This window comes from Hesperophylax consimilis, chromosome 10 (genome assembly GCF_061612785.1).
Source record: "Hesperophylax consimilis isolate HC1 chromosome 10, BYU_Hcon_1.0, whole genome shotgun sequence".
In the NCBI taxonomy this organism is placed as follows: domain Eukaryota; kingdom Metazoa; phylum Arthropoda; class Insecta; order Trichoptera; family Limnephilidae; genus Hesperophylax; species Hesperophylax consimilis.
In genome coordinates this window covers 32592089-32613385 of record NC_142845.1, presented here as the reverse complement: position 1 = coordinate 32613385, position 21297 = coordinate 32592089, and the positions used below count along the sequence as shown (strand labels likewise).

General features: G+C 39.3%; 1 protein-coding gene across 1 annotated transcript in view; it reads left to right on the top strand.

The window, feature by feature from the left end:
* mio (GATOR complex protein mio) overlaps positions 1 to 19846 on the top strand; it is a 32269-nt gene extending 12423 nt beyond the window's left edge. Inside the window, exons 7-16 of the mRNA XM_089636247.1 lie at positions 1466 to 1647; positions 6655 to 6748; positions 7972 to 8119; positions 12415 to 12598; positions 13639 to 13815; positions 14755 to 14893; positions 15033 to 15171; positions 15524 to 15734; positions 16396 to 16679; positions 17396 to 19846. Of these exons, the coding sequence (XP_089492373.1) occupies positions 1466 to 1647; positions 6655 to 6748; positions 7972 to 8119; positions 12415 to 12598; positions 13639 to 13815; positions 14755 to 14893; positions 15033 to 15171; positions 15524 to 15734; positions 16396 to 16679; positions 17396 to 17489 (1652 nt within the window). The 3' untranslated portion in view covers positions 17490 to 19846. The remainder of the gene's footprint in view (positions 1 to 1465; positions 1648 to 6654; positions 6749 to 7971; positions 8120 to 12414; positions 12599 to 13638; positions 13816 to 14754; positions 14894 to 15032; positions 15172 to 15523; positions 15735 to 16395; positions 16680 to 17395) is intronic.
* Positions 19847 to 21297: the final 1451 nt, after the last annotated feature.

Below are 21297 nucleotides of genomic sequence, written 5' to 3'. Positions count from 1 at the left end.
GGGCACTTTGCTGTCCGGTAACATTTTTTTTTTTTTTTAAATTTATCATTCATATTTTCACCACATGTCACCACTGTTTTATCCTTTGTCACAGTTTGAAAACCCATCTGGCAATATTTTATTCGAGTTTCGTTGAATAATATACGTACGTACCTACATTGGCACGCTTTTACAATCACAACGAAATGGCATGGCACCATTCGTCTCATTTTTAATTATTATTATTTAGTGTGTATGAAAGAGCGAAGACGCTTTTTGACACACTTGCTAATAACAGCTGTTGAACACGAGAAACAATGCCAATGACAGTGACGGAGTGTGGATTTTTTTATAATTTTTTGTTTTTTATTAAAAAAAAATGTTACCGGACAGCAAAGTGCCCATAACATTTTTTACTCCAAATGTGCTAAGAAAAAGCTGGTTAAAGTTTGTCGGGTACGTGCCGATACACCCTGTATGTCTAAAGTGATCCTTCCTATTGCTAACTACAGACAGTCAAACTACGAGTATTATCAACTTGTTGCATACACCGGTTCATTTATCAGTAATACAAACTACATGTACAATACATTTGATTAATGAACGTGATGTTGCATCAGAATGTTTATTATTATTATTATTATTTATTCATATTTTGTACAGGTAGATAATATACAGCATGTTTATTAGAGAATATTAGATACAGTTCTCGCACGCAGAGGACATAATTGGAACACACCTGAATTGAAATGCCATTATTAATTCCGGTATTTATTTTAATAATGTGTATTTATGTTCTTTAATGAGTGTGTTTAGGAGAGGAAAAGCAAATTTTATATTCAGGATTACAGTACAAGGATTTTATCAGAAATTATAATATAAATTGTAAATACAATAAGAAAAGTGTGATTAGGATGTATTATAGGCAATACAAGAATGTTACTCTCAGGCAGGTATATTTAATTTATTGATACGAGAGCCTAAAAAGGTAAGTTTTTAGTTTAGACCTGAATTCTGTTGGGCTTGTTATGCATCTTAGTTCCGGAGAGAGTTTATTCCAAGCCTTCGGCCTAGATAATCTGAAAGCGCGATCTCCGAACTTAGTATTAGTATCAGTCTGCCTATAGCTGATTATGTTGCTGATCTCAGAGTTGACTGCCTTAGACCATTGTTTTCCAGAACGCATAGTTCAGAGATGTAAGGTGGGGCCATTTCGTTGATGGATAAAAAACCATCCAGCACTATTTGTACTGGATTCTTTCATTGGATTGGAAGGTTACAGAGGTGTTCTGAAATGTGCAAATATTTAGGGACCCCGGTTATGAACCATGCCTCTGCATTAAACACGGATTGTAGTTTGTGAATTTGATATTTTGGAAGGCTGTCATAAATGCCGTTGCAGTAATCGAGACGTGAGTGTACGTAAGAGTTGATTAGTAGTTTTTGTTTAGTAACCTATCGCTTATTCTTTTTGCTAATATTTCAGGAACCCTAACCGACTACACAGTATCGGAGAGGATCACCCTGAACTGGGGCTCCGGCACCGGGCCAATAGTCTGGTCCCACGGCAACACAACCCTGAAGGTCCTGGACGAGAGCTTCAGCTCCATGATGGATGACATCTCTCTCAAGATCAAACGCAGAGCCACCACGGAATACGGGTTAAAGGTAACTCTTACCCCGACTATTATATCTCGATAATACTGTTCTAGAGGTGGGACCAACTTTTATTAACTAAACGGATATGAAGTACAAAGCAAACTAAAGTTTGATGCTGTAGGACTACTGTCCAGGCGCGGCCCGTGCTTTGATGCTGTAGGACTACTGTCCAGGCGCGGCCCGTGCTTTGATGCTGTAGGACTACTGTCCAGGCGCGGCCCGTGCTTTGATGCTGTAGGACTACTGTCCAGGCGCGGCCTGTGCTTTGATGCTGTAAGACTACTGTCCAGGCGCAGCCCGTGCTTTGATGCTGTAGGACTACTGTCCAGGCGCGGCCCGTGCTTTGATGCTGTAGGACTACTGTCCAGGCGCGGCCCGTGCTTTGATGCTGTAGGACTACTGTCAGGCGCGGCCCGTGCTTTGATGCTGTAGGACTACTGTCCAGGCGCGGCCCGTGCTTTGATGCTGTAGGACTACTGTCCAGGCGCGGCCTGTGCTTTGATGCTGTAAGACTACTGTCCAGGCGCGGCCCGTGCTTTGATGCTGTAGGACTACTGTCCAGGCGCGGCCCGTGCTTTGATGCTGTAGGACTACTGTCCAGGCGCGGCCCGTGCTTTGATGCTGTAGGACTACTGTCCAGGCGCGGCCCGTGCTTTGATGCTGTAGGACTACTGTCCAGGCGCGGCCCGTGCTTTGATGCTGTAAGACTACTGTCCAGGCGCGGCCCGTGCTTTGATGCTGTAGGACTACTGTCCAGGCGCGGCCCGTGCTTTGATGCTGTAGGACTACTGTCCAGGCGCGGCCCGTGCTTTAAAAGTTTGGTGGTTCACCGAGCAATTCATAGTAAACGTAATATACGCACAATTTATTAAGTGTGGGTATTTAACCTATTTATAAAGAAGATCGATTCTCCGTTCATAATCTATTTTTTAATATAATCCACATTTATATCACTCAATTTAAAAGGGTATTCAGTTATATCTAAATTTAGCGAAATCAGAATAATCTCTAAATAGTTTAAAATAAAGACGCCATCCGCGTCTTTCAAACCTTTCAAACCGCGATAGAGTTTTTACTTTTGAGATAATTTCTTCTGGAAGGTTTACATTTATAATACATGGATATTATATTTATAGAAAGTAGAGAAAAGTCGATGTTTTATAATCAAGTTGTAAAAATATATTTTCGGGCTATTATATTATATATTAACGCTGGCTAAATCATATGAGATACATCAAAATAATGTACTACGGAATTGTATATCTTAAAAAGGCCTACAGAAACGTCCATGATGGTATATGTCTAAGTCCTAAGGATTACCTGCAGAAACGCCGGGTACACGTCAGCTATTCTACATAATAAATAATATGACAATAATTAACACACAGTAAACGTTTCACTTTACGGTGCGGGTTTTACTTTACTGAGTTAATGAAACATGAAGTTTGCAATAAGTAACAAAAAACGCACACAATCATTGACTTTTTAACTGTAAAACAAAAAAGCTAAAAATGTAAATCGTCCCTTAGCTAACAACACCGCATAAGTCATTTTTACCAACTTTACAGGAGACGAAAAAAACTGTTTATTTTAAAAACTCGGTGGATTTTTTCTGTTATTACTTAATAAATACCCTAGTTAGAGGTTAAGAAATAATTATTTATACTTAATTTGACAATTTACTTTATTTTAACTTTTATTTTATGACTTGAGCTGTGTTGACTGATATTTTATTAGATTTAGGCGGTGTTGCTTGCGGAAATGTTAGGGAATAAGGTATTAAAGATGATTTACAAAGAAAAGTTTTTATCAAGAAATATTTCAAAAATAATTAACAATCGTTATAAATAGGTATTTATAACCTAAATCTTAAGAATAACATTGTTGAGATCAATTGCTTAAAGTTATTTGGTGACACACGAACCTTTAGAGCGTACCTAAGTGCAATTATTATTATTTATTTTTTTATTTTACCATGAAAATATTTAAAACATAGTCTTTAATAAACTCCAACTAAACAAGATATAATAGTAATAAAATTATAAAAATAAAAAAAATATACTCGAAATCTCTAGTCTAATAGTTAGTTGCAGTCTTTAGCGATTGCTGTGCGGAAGGTCATCATAAAAAGAGTGGCAACTAGATGGTAATACACTTTTTAGGTCTTACAAATCTCTATACTTCCGATTTGTAATTGGTATTCTAGCTGCATACAATTTCTGCAGGTGATTTATTTGTTTAATGCTGTTAATTGGCGTGGGACGATGTGGTAACGGCTGAAGCTCGTCATCAAAACCAATTGTATACCAAATTGTGCTATTTGGTCTGTATTCTAGCATACGTACATCTGTGACGGCTGGGTCACCTGCTTTTTTACAAGGCCGTATATATTTATAAATTAATTCTTTCGAAAAGTCGGTAAAAAAGGTATAGTCCAAATAACGAGCTTCGTAAGTCATAGGATCACTCCTAGCGGTTTTAGTAATAGCCATGTATTGTTGTGGAAGGTAAATTTCTTTACCTTTTAATTTACACTCTATTGCACTGTGCACGGAATCACATTCCATGTGGGTATGGCCTTTTACCAGGTACTTTTGATTAATTACAATTTTTTTTTTCAATCGCTAAACGTAATAAAGCATTGCTTAAGGTAACATAGCGATTTTGAGCACAACAGCCATCTGAATATAAAATCACAGGCAATAATTTCTGGCTCAAAACTTTCTCTAGATAGTCTACTAAGCATGAAGCAAAAACAAAGGCTTCAAGTGTGCTATTTGACTCATCGAACCAATAACACATTACTTCTTTAGTTGCTAAATTGTATAATGTAAAATTATGGATGCATAATTTAGTTTTATAATAAATTGCATTAGCTTGAAGATACGGAGCCAATTTTACCGATTCAACATCCTGTGTGAATACATGACAAGCTCCGGACTGTGCAATATCTTTGTCAGTATCTTTCTCTCTCCTGGCTCGATCTTTCTTCAAAACATGTTGTGCGTATTCTTCATCCGTAATGTTTCCAGTTTTATGACTGCAACAATCGTTACATTGATCTTTCTTCGGGTAGAATAGGCTCAGATTGAGTTTCAAAAATAATTTGTCGAATAATTTACGACCAAGGCATTCTCTACCCTCTAACTCACAATTCTCTTGATATGTGTGGTAGAGCTGTGTCATGTTCGAGAAAATTGGTTCTAAGTATTCTCGTGATGTTTTAGCACGACAGTAATGCGACGGCATATTTGGAAGACCTGCTAAAAACTTTTCAACATATTTGTGGTCTTCAATTTTCTCTGGATTTCTGCGGTTACTGGTTGAAGTAGACAAATCTGGAGGCATGGCACAGTCTGTTTTTGTCAGCCAATATCTTATAAACGAATCATTAATGCCAAGAGTGGCCAAGAACATTTTTTTACAGACTTGGTGACGTACATTATCAATCTTGAAAACGTAAGTTCGACTATCAGTTATTTTGGATGATTTCTGGATTTTTTGTAATTTTCTTTGGTACTTTATTAACATGAGAAGTTATAAATGATCTTTGCTGCTCCCAGTTCATGTTCTTCCAGAAATGTTCAAATACATATTGCCGCTTTTGTTCGTTATGTTGTCACATGATCTGAGTTTAGATTTCTTGCAAAACACCATCATCACCTGAACTCCATGAATCAATTTCTTCTCCATCCATAGTGTATTTCAATTATTGAGCTTCCTCAAAGAAATAAAATACATTTTGAAACACCGCCCAAGTTAAAAAAGCTGGTTAGTAAACACCGCTTAAGTAAATGAAGATATTCAATAATGATTTCTTTCTATATGAATATTATGTGATAATCAATAAACATTACTGTATTATATAGCTTACCTCTTAATCTTCTATTAAAACATCTTGCAAAGACCTTTCAGCGATAAAACTCACATAAAAATATAATAATCACGGAGCGCGAAGTACTCTTACGAGAAATGTATGACAAACTAACGACTTGTGCGGTGTTGAGAGGCTAACCGACTTACGCGCTGTTACTACTTTTTTAATTAAGGCTTCTAATTGACTGAAATCTATATCATGTGACCAATGGTTAGACGCGCAATGAGCAGCTCTATCTATCGGCATTAAAATGTGAAAACCGCCAATTTTCGACTTGAGCGGTGTTGTAAGCTAAGGGACGAAATGTCAAATACGTTCCCTATCCCAAAGGCTCTCTAACAAGATAATATCGCACAAGACTCGTAATTGACCCGTTGACTCAAGGTTGCATTTTACAAGATAAATACTATGTACTATCTTGTTCGATCCCTACATGAGAATAATTATTTCGCTGGAGCCCTTTCATCGGAATTCTTCAGAAATTTCCTATCTTCGTATTCGCACATCTCCAGGCATTTTTTTCACGGTTTGAAGGTGTTTGCTGTGGGCTTCATACTAAAAGACAATTACCAAACGAGGCGCTTAGCTCTGTCGCCTGGAATGGTATGTACCCAGGTTCCTAGACGGTATAACTGGATGGTAAGTAAAGCTTGTGACCACAATTATTATTATTCTCTACCAAAATTGTATATTTAGATACGTAATTAATTTTTTTTTTTTTAAGATTTTGCGCAATTTCATAGTTTAGAACATTATAAAAAATACAATGAGGTACAAAAAGATGATCAATTTTGCTGGCGGTTTGGTGCACAAGTGAAAGTTAGCGCGAGCCGTGCCTGCTACTGTCCATGTTATGGACGCAATTGAATAGGGATTACTTCGCAATTCGCCCTATATGTATTGAGGCATCCATAGTAACGTCTGATATAGCAACTACACTTAACAAGGGATCACAAAAGTTTTGCTATTATTAGTTATCGAATGAAAATTACTATTGTAACAACCGGCATTATCCGTGAACTGGATGGTTGCTCCTATCACTCAGCTATTGCATCAACCTTCAGACCAATATCATCATCACACGCTGTACTTTCCAAACTATAGTCCTTTTTTAAAATTAATAGTTAAATCTTTTTCAGGTGGACCTTTGGCAGAATGGAGAACTGGCCGAAGATGAAAACCTGAAGAAAATATGGCACTGGCTCTATCTCAGCAGATCACTTGTAGAAGAAGGTACAGCAGTCATTCAATTAGTGAAAGCAGCAGATTATGATGCATATGTACAGAATATGCCAAAACTTCAGGTTTTTCGTAAAATCAAATAAACGCCACAATCGATCTTTCGTAAAATTTCCATTTTTCAGTTTAAAATTAACCCCTAACTAACTACTATTTTAGTAACGTAACCACCTACCCTCGGTCTATGAGACATCGGCGATATATCACTCGCAAAAAAAGTCTATGGGGGTGGGAGATAATTTTAAATATAACTAAATATTTTAGGGGTTTTTACCATTTATTAAAATTATAGAAACATAAAAATCAACGGTATTCTTAGATAAATCTCTTCATAAACTCAAGAAAAAAGGAATTAAATCAACATATTTGGAAAATGAGATGTGTGATCACAGGAAAGTAAATTAGAAACTTCACTTTACTAATTTTCATACATTTGATAATCAACTCTTAAATAAACAAACAAATTTCAATAAAGAGTAGTTACTTTTACAAAATTGCAACTAAAACTTACTGCCTACCCCCGGTTTGTCAGACCGGTGACAGAAGTTTTTTTACTCACGAAATGCAAAAGCGCGCATTTGTGTCCTTGTCGAGAAGTACATGGACGCATGAAATGTAAAGGTGCGTGCATGCTTAGTTATTCAAAAAATATTATTACTAGCGTCTGTGAGACCGGGGTAGGTAGTTAAGGGTTAAGGTGTCATTTTCTTATTAAGATGTTCTGTAACTTATTCGCACAAAAAACACAATCGACACGTTTGACAATTATTATTATAAATTCAATATATTGTGTAGCGCCAATTATTGTGATGAATCACCTGAAGGGCGCTGAACACACATAGGAAATGTCCTAAAACAACATTAATGAACCCTGGTGACTGTTAAAATGGCCAGCTCTAGCAAACTAGACAGCAGTATAATAACTGAGTGTGTAACAGTAAGATAACTCGACCCGTCGGTGTGCGAAGCTTGGCTTTCGAGTCTAGGTACGTGGCGTACTACTGAATTTGACATACAAATACAGACCAATTATGGAGTTTGATTTTGTGCTTTAAACTAGTAAAAATAACGGCTGATTATAGTAGTTGTCAAATAATCTATCGGCCAATTACTGAGAGAGTACTGTATTTAAAAAAATTATTTTACTATGAAGAGCATAAAACTTGATTCTGTCCATTAATTTGAAGTCGATGTGTTCATGTGGTTTTTTTTCTTAGGTTGCATCAGAGGATTCAACAGCAAGCATCCGGGAGTTAAGTCAGTCCTGAAACTGGACTCCGCCGATGGACTACCAGCGGGCCCAGGGGGCTCCTACAATCTGTCTCTCAGGGCAGACTTTGGGAATATGCAGAACACTGTTTATAGGTTAGTCCAACTAAACGAACGCGGGAAATATATAAATAATTTTAAGAATTGATATTTCCCGCATTCAGTGGCGGCATTTATTTCATTTTATATCAAAATATATATATGTATATATTTTTTTTACATTAACGTCACATAGGAGGCATATGTCACATGTCATCTCTTAGGATGCTGTGTGGAGGGTTTGTTTTAAGGAGAGGAAGTTCTGGGAAGGTAAAAGGTATGAGGGTTGGGTAGGAATCTAGGGATCAGTGTGTCCAGGAGTGATAGACATGTGAATATACACCTGCAGATGAAGGTGATGGGTCGAGAGACCAGTTGGAGAGGTCTCCCTAAACCAGCCTCTCCCAATCTGACACGACACGCAGCCGCTGGGCAGGCGTATCCTGAACACATTACGCAATGTGATGGGTCGAGAGACCAGTTGGAGAGGTCTCCCTAAACCAGCCTCTCCCAATCTGACACGCCACGCAGCCGCTGGGCAGGCGTATCCTGAACACATTACGCAATGTGATGGGTCGAGAGACCAGTTGGAGAGGTCTCCCTAAACCAGCCTCTCCCAATCTGACACGCCACGCAGCCGCTGGGCAGGCGTATCCTGAACACATTACGCAATGTGATGGGTCGAGAGACCAGTTGGAGAGGTCTCCCTAAACCAGCCTCTCCCAATCTGACACGCCACGCAGCCGCTGGGCAGGCGTATGCTGAACACATTACGCAATGTGATGGGTCGAGAGACCAGTTGGAGAGGTCTCCCTAAACCAGCCTCTCCCAATCTGACACGCCACGCAGCCGCTGGGCAGGCGTATCCTGAACACATTACGCAATGTGATGGGTCGAGAGACCAGTTGGAGAGGTCTCCCTAAACCAGCCTCTCCCAATCTGACACGCCACGCAGCCGCTGGGCAGGCGTATCCTGAACACATTACGCAATGTGATGGGTCGAGAGACCAGTTGGAGAGGTCTCCCTAAACCAGCCTCTCCCAATCTGACACGCCACGCAGCCGCTGGGCAGGCGTATCCTGAACACATTACGCAATGTGATGGGTCGAGAGACCAGTTGGAGAGGTCTCCCTAAACCAGCCTCTCCCAATCTGACACGCCACGCAGCCGCTGGGCAGGCGTATCCTGAACACATTACGCAATGTGATGGGTCGAGAGACCAGTTGGAGAGGTCTCCCTAAACCAGCCTCTCCCAATCTGACACGCCACGCAGCCGCTGGGCAGGCGTATCCTGAACACATTACGCAATGTGATGGGTCGAGAGACCAGTTGGAGAGGTCTCCCTAAACCAGCCTCTCCCAATCTGACACGACACGCAGCCGCTGGGCAGGCGTATCCTGAACACATTACGCAATGTGATGGGTCGAGAGACCAGTTGGAGAGGTCTCCCTAAACCAGCCTCTCCCAATCTGACACGCCACGCAGCCGCTGGGCAGGCGTATCCTGAACACATTACGCAATGTGATGGGTCGAGAGACCAGTTGGAGAGGTCTCCCTAAACCAGCCTCTCCCAATCTGACACGCCACGCAGCCGCTGGGCAGGCGTATCCTGAACACATTACGCAATGTGATGGGTCGAGAGACCAGTTGGAGAGGTCTCCCTAAACCAGCCTCTCCCAATCTGACACGCCACGCAGCCGCTGGGCAGGCGTATCCTGAACACATTACGCAATGTGATGGGTCGAGAGACCAGTTGGAGAGGTCTCCCTAAACCAGCCTCTCCCAATCTGACACGCCACGCAGCCGCTGGGCAGGCGTATCCTGAACACATTACGCAATGTGATGGGTCGAGAGACCAGTTGGAGAGGTCTCCCTAAACCAGCCTCTCCCAATCTGACACGCCACGCAGCCGCTGGGCAGGCGTATCCTGAACACATTACGCAATGTGATGGGTCGAGAGACCAGTTGGAGAGGTCTCCCTAAACCAGCCTCTCCCAATCTGACACGACACGCAGCCGCTGGGCAGGCGTATCCTGAACACATTACGCAATGTGATGGGTCGAGAGACCAGTTGGAGAGGTCTCCCTAAACCAGCCTCTCCCAATCTGACACGCCACGCAGCCGCTGGGCAGGCGTATCCTGAACACATTACGCAATGTGATGGGTCGAGAGACCAGTTGGAGAGGTCTCCCTAAACCAGCCTCTCCCAATCTGACACGCCACGCAGCCGCTGGGCAGGCGTATCCTGAACACATTACGCAATGTGATGGGTCGAGAGACCAGTTGGAGAGGTCTCCCTAAACCAGCCTCTCCCAATCTGACACGACATGCAGCCGCTGGGCAGGCGTATCCTGAACACATTACGCAATGTGATGGGTCGAGAGACCAGTTGGAGAGGTCTCCCTAAACCAGCCTCTCCCAATCTGACACGCCACGCAGCCGCTGGGCAGGCGTATCCTGAACACATTACGCAATGTGATGGGTCGAGAGACCAGTTGGAGAGGTCTCCCTAAACCAGCCTCTCCCAATCTGACACGACACGCAGCCGCTGGGCAGGCGTATCCTGAACACATTACGCAATGTGATGGGTCGAGAGACCAGTTGGAGAGGTCTCCCTAAACCAGCCTCTCCCAATCTGACACGCCACGCAGCCGCTGGGCAGGCGTATCCTGAACACATTACGCAATGTGATGGGTCGAGAGACCAGTTGGAGAGGTCTCCCTAAACCAGCCTCTCCCAATCTGACACGACACGCAGCCGCTGGGCAGGCGTATCCTGAACACATTACGCAATGTGATGGGTCGAGAGACCAGTTGGAGAGGTCTCCCTAAACCAGCCTCTCCCAATCTGACACGCCACGCAGCCGCTGGGCAGGCGTATCCTGAACACATTACGCAATGTGATGGGTCGAGAGACCAGTTGGAGAGGTCTCCCTAAACCAGCCTCTCCCAATCTGACACGCCACGCAGCCGCTGGGCAGGCGTATCCTGAACACATTACGCAATGTGATGGGTCGAGAGACCAGTTGGAGAGGTCTCCCTAAACCAGCCTCTCCCAATCTGACACGCCACGCAGCCGCTGGGCAGGCGTATCCTGAACACATTACGCAATGTGATGGGTCGAGAGACCAGTTGGAGAGGTCTCCCTAAACCAGCCTCTCCCAATCTGACACGCCACGCAGCCGCTGGGCAGGCGTATCCTGAACACATTACGCAATGTGATGGGTCGAGAGACCAGTTGGAGAGGTCTCCCTAAACCAGCCTCTCCCAATCTGACACGCCACGCAGCCGCTGGGCAGGCGTATCCTGAACACATTACGCAATGTGATGGGTCGAGAGACCAGTTGGAGAGGTCTCCCTAAACCAGCCTCTCCCAATCTGACACGCCACGCAGCCGCTGGGCAGGCGTATCCTGAACACATTACGCAATGTGATGGGTCGAGAGACCAGTTGGAGAGGTCTCCCTAAACCAGCCTCTCCCAATCTGACACGCCACGCAGCCGCTGGGCAGGCGTATCCTGAACACATTACGCAATGTGATGGGTCGAGAGACCAGTTGGAGAGGTCTCCCTAAACCAGCCTCTCCCAATCTGACACGACACGCAGCCGCTGGGCAGGCGTATCCTGAACACATTACGCAATGTGATGGGTCGAGAGACCAGTTGGAGAGGTCTCCCTAAACCAGCCTCTCCCAATCTGACACGCCACGCAGCCGCTGGGCAGGCGTATCCTGAACACACCTCACCCGATGAAGCCGTGCGCCAGTTGATATTATTTATACTCACAATAACTTACTTACGTTTTTTTTGCAAAATATATTTTATTTTATATATTTATAATTTTTTCTGTATTCTAAGTAGTTTCCCCAGGATAGTTACTTTACTTTGAAAAATGTTTTTTTTTTCTTTTTTAAAAAAAAAATATTATGTCATTACATATTACATTTCATTAAAACATACGAAAATATTGTTGAGCTTTATTATATTTTCCAGCTAAATTAGTGTTCTCCATAATAAAAATTAGTCAAATACAATACTTCTGAAAATTCGACATGACGTTACTGGACATTGACGCGGAAAATTGCCGTTCTTTTTTCAGAGATAAAATAAATATATTTGCAAGTGACGAAATGACAAGCTAGATTAATATTAAGATACATTATTTCCTTGCGGGCGTATAAAATATATTTTTGTATTAAAGAAGCATTTTTTTAGGTTCAAAATACCATAGAAGCAAGGCAATGTAGCAAATCCGCTACGGACTCGCTGAAGCGGAATTCTAAAATTGTTATTTTAGCTTTAAATGTACCTAAATGTATTTTTGACCATAACCATTTTTTTTAAATCTATTTAGGAGTGAAGACAGAGACCGAGCCTTGCAGCTTTGTGGTTGGAATTTCGACCGAGATTCAGCTTCTCTGACCGCTTTCCTTGAACGATTGGAGGCTGACAAGGCATATACCCGAGCGGCTGCCATATCAGTCTTCAATATGAAGCTGAGAACTGCCATCGATATCTTGAACAGAGGGGCTGAAAAGGTAAATTAACACATTTAGGCCGGGTATTTTTTGCGCTGGCACTTTGCTGATTCCGGGCGTAAATAAAGGTCCCGCGCGAATTTCTTTAATTTGTTTTAAATCGCTTATCTTCTCAAATAAATAAAATATTTTAATAAAAATTTCTACGTGGTAACTCAGCATACCCAAGCTATAAAAGTACTAAACGAAAATCGAATATTATTTGAAATGCAACTCAATTAACCTTGTATGTACTACGTTTTTTACGATCCGCCTATCGGTATTTGCTCATGCATACCTGCTTTTTTAAATACGCCCGACATCTCTCTCTTGCACATAGGAGTTGAGTGGGTGCGGAACAGAGAAAGAGATTCGATTCGGTTTTCACGGTCATAAAAACACTCATTCCCAGAATTGAATTATTTTAATAACAAATAATATACTATCCTTTTGTTGAAATACCGATGTAAACGAAAGGCACGAAGATAAATATTAAAAAAAGTCTTGCATTACGATTCGATAATTATGTACATATAGTTGGGACCTTTACAAAGGGATTGGTATATAATATTAATATAAAAACATTGAATAATTCCGTTTTTTCTGCCATTGAAATGAGGCCGGCGCAAAAGGTAGAATTACCCTTGTAAAGAACGGGTTGAACTACCTTTCCCAGCCGAAGTGTGTTAATATGTCAATACCAAACATTTTTGTAAAACTAGTGCAGACCCAGATTGTAAAATTGATAATTTCATGTTAGCTAAAAAGTGCAGACCCTTGAAAATTAACAAAATGTGACTTTAGTTTTTACCCTAAGAAATTTAAACAATCTAATTTCCCTTTAGAGTGATTTATTTTTGGGGTATTATGCCGTGTTGCGCTACTTCCTTCTTTAGCCAATGTTTCGGACAGAATTGGAAATGGCTTTAGCCGTATTTGATGACCAGATCGGAATAGCCAGCTGCTTCTCCACCTTCCACTTCCCCATATCCATTGAGATGTTTTGAAACTCATTGTAAGCTTAATGGTAAAGCTAGTATTCTGTAAACTTCTATTTGCAGATTCCGCAAAACTCTACACTTAGCATCATAGCCATGGCTTTGTCAGGTTACTCCGACACTCCTGGAAGTGTCTGGCGCCAGCTGTGTTCTGCCAACCGCATTAACCTCACGGATCCCTACATCAGGGCTATGTTCGCTTTCCTCACTGCAGAAACTGGCTCTTTGGATATTGTACTGGTAAGAAAAAAATACTATAAGCGAGACTTAACCTTAGGTGACTAGATGTGCAGAACAAATCCTTGCCTATGTGTGCCTTTCAAAATAATGAATGAATGCAATTGAATATCGTTGATGTGGTGGTTTTCCATGCACAATTGAATATTGCTAGCACAGCAGTTTGCCAGGCTCTTGCCACAAGCATTTTACCTGATTAAGGAACTAGAGGGAAATAGCACAAGATAGGCAAGAGTGGAGGCCGACAAGACTCGATGGATTGAAGCCATAGAAATTAGAAACAAAAGAGATAGGTCATGAATCATTATTAATACGAAAGCACACACAAGATCGCATCTATGCTCTGCTGCGCCTCACCTTTGTTTCTCCCCACAGACCAAATAAATAACTTTCATCGGCTCTGCTTCTTTGATATTCCGTGCAGTTTGGTCGTAACTCTACAATAGTCGACACGCTTCCATGCCATATCTCCCTTCGATTCTATTTTCTATGATTGTAGCTTAGCGAAGTCCTGTTTTAACTCTGTAAATTTGTTTGTACATTCCTTTTCCGGTTTTGATAATCTGCCGTGGCCACTTTTTTTTTATCTAAGCATGCCTTACTATAACTAGATGGCTAACTTTAAAATATTATAAAATAGTTTTTTTTGTTAGTTTTATAATATTATTTAACCCCCATTAAGAACCCATGAACCTATTTTAGAGTCGTAGTTTGGGTTAAATAAGAGAAGAAAAAACTAACCTTAAAAATCGACATCAATAAAAATGGCTGCAAAGGGAACAATTGATTTTAAATGTGACAAAATACCTACCAAAATGCATTATTTTCCGTTCCTGGTAACTGAAATACTAACTTTACATTATTTTCTAACTGCTGCTTTTTTTTAAGTGCATATTAAGTGTGTCCCTATTTTCTGTATATTTACGATATTTTCTATTTCAGAGTGAAACTGGGATGAGTGTTGACGACAAGGTTGCCTTTGCTCTAACATTCTTGTCTGACTCCAAACTGGTTGATTTCATAACACAAATGACTGTCAAACTCATTGAGGAGGGAAATCTAGCTGGAATGCTTTTGACAGGTAATTTTTTACAGACCTTGGAAAAAATTTTTGGAAACGTTTTTTATCATTTTTTAACAATAAAAAGATCTCCCCAGTGTTAAAATCTGCACAAAAATGTCTGAAGTATTTAAATAATGTGAATGTGTTTATTGTGTAGGAACTAATATAGAGGGAGTTAATCTTCTGCAGCAGTATTTGGATATGACTGGAGATGTGCAGTCAGTCAGTCTCATAGCCGCCAGGTCCTTCCAACCGGAGCTAACCAGGGAGCCACAAGTTCAGGAGTGGATTTCAAGGTTAGTTTTGTTTTAATCAGATAAGCAGTTTTATGTATACAAATTACGTATGTTGATTCTTAAATTGATTATAAATGCTAATACATAATAGCAGTGGCGGCTCGGGCACTTCTTCGATGGTGGGGACCGGATTTTTTTGGACTAAGGTAACTACCGGACCAAGGTGTTGTAGAAATTAGGAAAATTTTACCAATTCGGCTGTCACTGCCCAGGCATTTATGTAGGAAGTGTGATTTCATAAAAATAAAACTTCTTTTGCGGAAACCTTAAATGCAGCTTTTATTGCAGGTACATACATGTTTGTTTATTTTCGTGTGCATGCAGAATTAACTAATGAATCTAATATTTCCAGTTACCGCAACCTGCTGGATTCGTGGCACTACTGGTCGCAGCGCGCACTGTTTGACATAGCGCTGAACTCTTGCAACCCCAGCAATAAGCCTCCGCACCAAGTGTACGTGGCTTGCAACTACTGTGGCAAGAGCATCTCCGCGTACATGCAGGGGCTCAGCCGCACCAAGAACACATTCGCTAGGATAGCGGCCACCAATAATAAGCTGAAGGTTGGTGGATATAACCTCACTTTATTTGTATTGCCAGGACGGAGTAATAATATTACCACAGTACAATATGACTTATTTTATGTTGCCACTATGCAATAATGGTATAACCTACGAATTCCGTCCCATTGTATTCTAAATAAGATTATTAATAAACTAGTCCCAACAAGAACTTGTACGGACATCATTGATGCAGTCTCATACTGTATTCCACGTTCGTCTTAAGTGTATGCGAATAAGCGTATCTTATTATCTCAATCACACCCGTGATTTAGAATGTAGTATGTATTTGGTGCAAATACGAAAACGCCATCCGCTATCATTTATTTTGTTAATATTTTTTTAATGTCTATATTTGTCATACATGAACAATTTGAATTAAGAATTTACTGGATGCATAAGAGTGTTTCTTACTTACCACATTTTATCTCGAGTTTGTGAGACAATAACGAATCTAGATATAATGTAATGTCATTGCCAGCAGGAGAGAAAACAAAATTGTTAACTTAAAAAACACTAGTTTTTCAAATAGAATTTGCTACTATGATCAATTTAAAAGCTTGATAAACATAAATATGATGTTTCTTAAAACACCATTCAAATGTAAGATTTAATTAAAAAATTGAATTTACAAAATAAATTATAAAAAAAATCTATTTTTCAGCAAATGTCAGCCTGCCCCAACTGCCGCAAGCCTTTACCCCGCTGCTCAATTTGCCTCCTCCACATGGGCGGAGGAGGGGGCATAGGGCTGACGAGAGGGGGGCCCTCCCCCCCGCCGCCCCCGCTGGCCGTCCCTCTCGCGGCGCAGCCCCTGTCGCCTCCACCGCCGCCCCCGCAGCCGCTGGCCCTGGCCGCCCAGAGGGGGGCGCACTTCTCAGGATGGTTTACCTGGTGCCAGTCTTGCAGGCACGGGGGGCATGCACAACATCTGTTGAGCTGGTTCAAGTAAGTACCTTATTTGCTACTCGTCTTACTGAGCTTAGCGTAATCCTGTTTTAACTCAACCCAATTGATGGACCCATTTCAACTGTCTGTAAATTTGTTTGTTACGTTCCGATTCCGTTCAAGATGGTGGTTATGTTGGATACTACCCTTTTGTCCCACCTTTTTATCATTACATGTTCATGGTTCCTACTACGAACTGTCAAATAGTAATAATTAATCAGAAAGTTTGAAAAAAGAATATTCATTGAGATGGTGACATTTAATTCCTTTTTGAAATTTAAAAATGTTACGTAAAATATTTCTGGCTTATAATGAAGTAGGTAGGTATTTAAGTACCTACTTACAAATCTTATGGTTTCAGAGAAAATTTTGGTTTTGATATATTAAATAAGAGAATATTAGAAAATTAGTTCTGGAAGTTTCCAGGCACTGTATGTATATACATTTTTCTCAAGGTACCAACATTGTCTTCAAAGATATTATGAATCTGTTATTCAAATAAAATTTCTGAAATTTAAACTCTCTCTCTCTCTACCTTTTGTTTTGTCCAGGAGTCGACTTCGATAAATTTCACAATTTTTTTTTTTAAATGGCTTTTTACCCCAAAGAACGTTTGAAAATGTCGGTTAAAATTTACTAGTAATTACAAGTATCTACATTACATGATAATTATAATTTCACATTAGTTTTCTAATTTAATAATTTTTTATTCCCAGGGAGCACACAGAATGTCCCGTCACCTCGTGCACATGTCGCTGCTTCCTTATCGACTCTGTGTCTAGTCACTCGTTGGCAGTGTGTGCCAGCTGATAATTATAGCTAGCTGAGAACTCAGCCATACTAATTGTACTGCCAACCTACAAGAACTGCCGCACAGTGTTGAACTCCTACTATTGTTACCTCAATACATAATATATTATGCAATCTCTTATTTGTAATGTAAATAATATGTAAACATTTTCAATATACAGCAAAACCCCCTTATAAAGTTCCCAAATAAGAAGTTTTGTTTTTTCGGTCCCTTGGATACATACTGCTGTTAAAAATGTCCTTTTTACTGTTGAAAAAAATTAAAGGGTATTTTTCATTTTTCTACAACGATATAATTCAATTGATTTTCCGCCAAAACGACTTGTTCAATTTTGTTCGTGAATATGGCGTTGTTAACATCACGCCGTCCATCGTCGATGATGATCGTATAGCCAGTAGCATTTTTGCCATTTTGAACCGTTTAGAAATGTGCAGTTTTAAATCTTTTAAAAATCAATAATAATTATGAATGAAAATATTAAAATTACACATTTGTAGAGCGATATGATCGGGATTATCAAAATCAACTTCATATCTCTAATACATTTTTATTGATATCCATAGTTTGTAAAAATACCCCATTGAACCCACATACATAATAGTAATCGACATAAAAAGTTTTATTGTTTCATCACCTGAAAACCTTATAAGGAAGTTTCACTCTTCTGTTTCTAATTTATCTCACGTTCTTTCACAATGAAATCGCTCTAACAATCATTCTGTATTATCTTGAAATATCTTTTCCCCACTTACTTTAACAATTTCAGTTCGTATTTATCGTGAGTAATAATTTTAATTTCCATTTTTATATATTTCCCTATACATCTGCATCACGGACTTATTTGCTTTGTCAATAGAAAACATTGTAAACTTTTTTTTCAATTGTATCCTGACCCTTCTACCTTGATTATTACATTCCTTTACTCATAATTTTGTATTAATTTGAAGTGAATTTTTTAAAAATTCTTAGATAAATAAAGATGAAAACTAAAAGTACCTTCCAGACAAATTTGAATAGAAACAAATGTTCCATTTAGCTTAATAGTCCAGCGCTCCCTCTCACTTACACTCCCCTGACATTGTAAATATCAATCCCATTTGAATTTCGTAATCACAGTTTTTTATTGGAAATATTTGGATCCCGAAACACGCCCGCAAGGCATTTCTTGTGTTCCTCCTTATTCTATGATTTGATAAATATACTTTTATCATTATTTACTACCTGCTCTGTATATTACACTTCTTCACAAATCTAAATTTATATATACGTCTTTATTGAGAGACAAAGTCTGAATACCCAAATACATGTTATGTACATACTTTTTTAGCTATTTTATTTCTCCCAACTAACGAAAAGGCTTCCGATTTGCAATTGTGCCCAATCAAATCACAAACTAAATTTATTTGATGGTGACAGATTTTCAACTAAATATATATTTTTTTTATTTAATACCGCACAGGAGTCTCGACTGCTCTCCCAACTCTCTGGAACCAGTCAAACAATATTATTATATAGTGGGTCGCCAATAGAATCATTGTGTAAATGTAATCATTTTTATTAACGATTTAGCGTGACATTAACCCTCAGTCTCTCTAAGTTAGTTTTTTTTTGCCATGAATATTATTGTTTATCGTATACAATTCATTTTTCTCCATACACATTCAAATTGATAGACCATCCAATCAGGAAAACGGGAACAAATCACGGGCGTGGAGCGTGGGAGGCGACGCGATCTACTCCCTTTCTGTGATTTGTCCGTGGAATACGTGGATCTGACAGTATACAAGCAACTCGCATTGTAATAGCACTATTTAGTCCTCGAAAATAAAATCTCTATTACCAGTCCTTTTTACAATGGGGCGCAAATTGCTGGCTGCGTAAAAAACTTGACTTCAAATCCCAATTCGAGTAAGCAATAGTTCGGGCTTTCGTGTTTCCGAAATTGAATATTTACATTATTTAGTCAAACACCCTTACAAATGTGTTATAATTTACCAACCTCACTCATCTTTAGCATTGCTACGTCAGGCGGTTCGTTTAAAAACGAACACTTAGATCCTGCGCAGAAAAGTCCCACAATAAACTGCGCTGCAAACCTTTGCCTTACTTTAGTGAACTTTACTTTTCTGCACAGGGTCTGGTTATTTCAATGTATAATATATAAGACTGATGCCGTAATATTTTCAAAGCATTCCCGAACCATTTTGGTGCCAAAAATATGATCACGTGGTTTGACTCCAGCTCGTCGAAGTGATACCCAGATTTCATGTTAAGGCAAGTCTATCAATTTGAATGTCTGTGTTTTTCTCTCTGTGCAATAACTCATTTCTGGTTTGTTCAATATTTCCATTGTAAATAATAAATTGTTGAATTATTGTTTTATGAAAATATATATTAGCTTTTGAATAAAAATATTATCTTTGTTATTGTTACTTGTGTTATTTAAATTAATTTTAAATCATTGTTTAATCCTAATATAGTAGAACCCCTTTAATTCGAAATTTTCGCCAAAAAAATATCAACAGAAAATTTTTTTCAAACAAAATGGTTTTTTAATTCGTAATTCAAAATTTTTTTTTTAAATTTGTTTGTGTTATTCTAAAAAAATCGATTTTCGCGGAAATAAAACATAAAATTTCGTAAATCTGAATCTAAAAGACCGCCGTGGCGGTAAAACGCAGAAAAATGTATTATTACGTGGTTATACATCGTCCTAATTAGTATTATTATTTTATAAATCGGAATCGATTTACACTGGAATGTTGTATTTTTTTCCAATTTATTTCGAATATCCGAGTTTGAATGGCCGAGAAAATTCGTTTTACGCGGAAATATGTCGTAGTTTTACGAATTTACAACAAATATCTGAATTTAAAGGGCGACGGAACCCGGCCGTGAAATTTCGATTTACGTGTAAATATATCGCATTTTTACGAATCTATTTCAAGCATCTTAATTCCAAAGGGCCAGCGGTGGAAATCGGCTCCGAAATTTCAATTTACGCGGAAATATATTGTATTTTTACTAAATTTACTTGAATATCCAAATGAAAAGATCAGGCGCGACGGAAATCGGCCGCAAAATTTCGATTCACGCGGAAATATGACGCATTTTTTACGAAATTTACTTCAAATATTTGAATTTAAAGGGTCGGCCACTACCGTAATCGGCTACGAAATTTGGATTTACGAATTATCGTATTTTTACGAATATCTGAATTTAAGGGGCCGGCCGCGAAAATTTGATTTACGCGAAATGTGTGGTATTTTTACGAATTTACACCAAAGATACTACCCGAATTTGAAGAGGCGGCCGAGGAACTCGATTTTCGGCGTATTTTTTTCATAAAATTTCGAAATAATTAATTTAATTCATTAATTTGATTTTTGATTTCCCTTGGATTTCGAATTAAGGAGGTTCTACTGTAACTTTAACTTTGCTCCCTTCTTCCTAAATTCCTCCTAAACCTTGAATTCTACATTTTTTGTCTAAAAGAAAAATAAACATTCCCCGATTACGAATAAATGACAAAATTGGAAAATCTCCTACTCCATCACAGTATGCGAAAAAGTTGATTGTGTCGTGTTGGAGGACTTAGCCAGCCGTAGAATCGAACTTACGGCCGTGGGTGGGAACCAGACGAAATGCAAACTAAGCCACTGACTTATAATAATTATACCTAATAATATTGTTCAATTCAGTGGAGCAGAGTAAAAAAAGAAAGAATAACATAGATACTGTATAAAATAACACGACACAAAAGTGTTTAAAAAAAATCAACACGTAGAAAATAAGTTTTTTTACTAC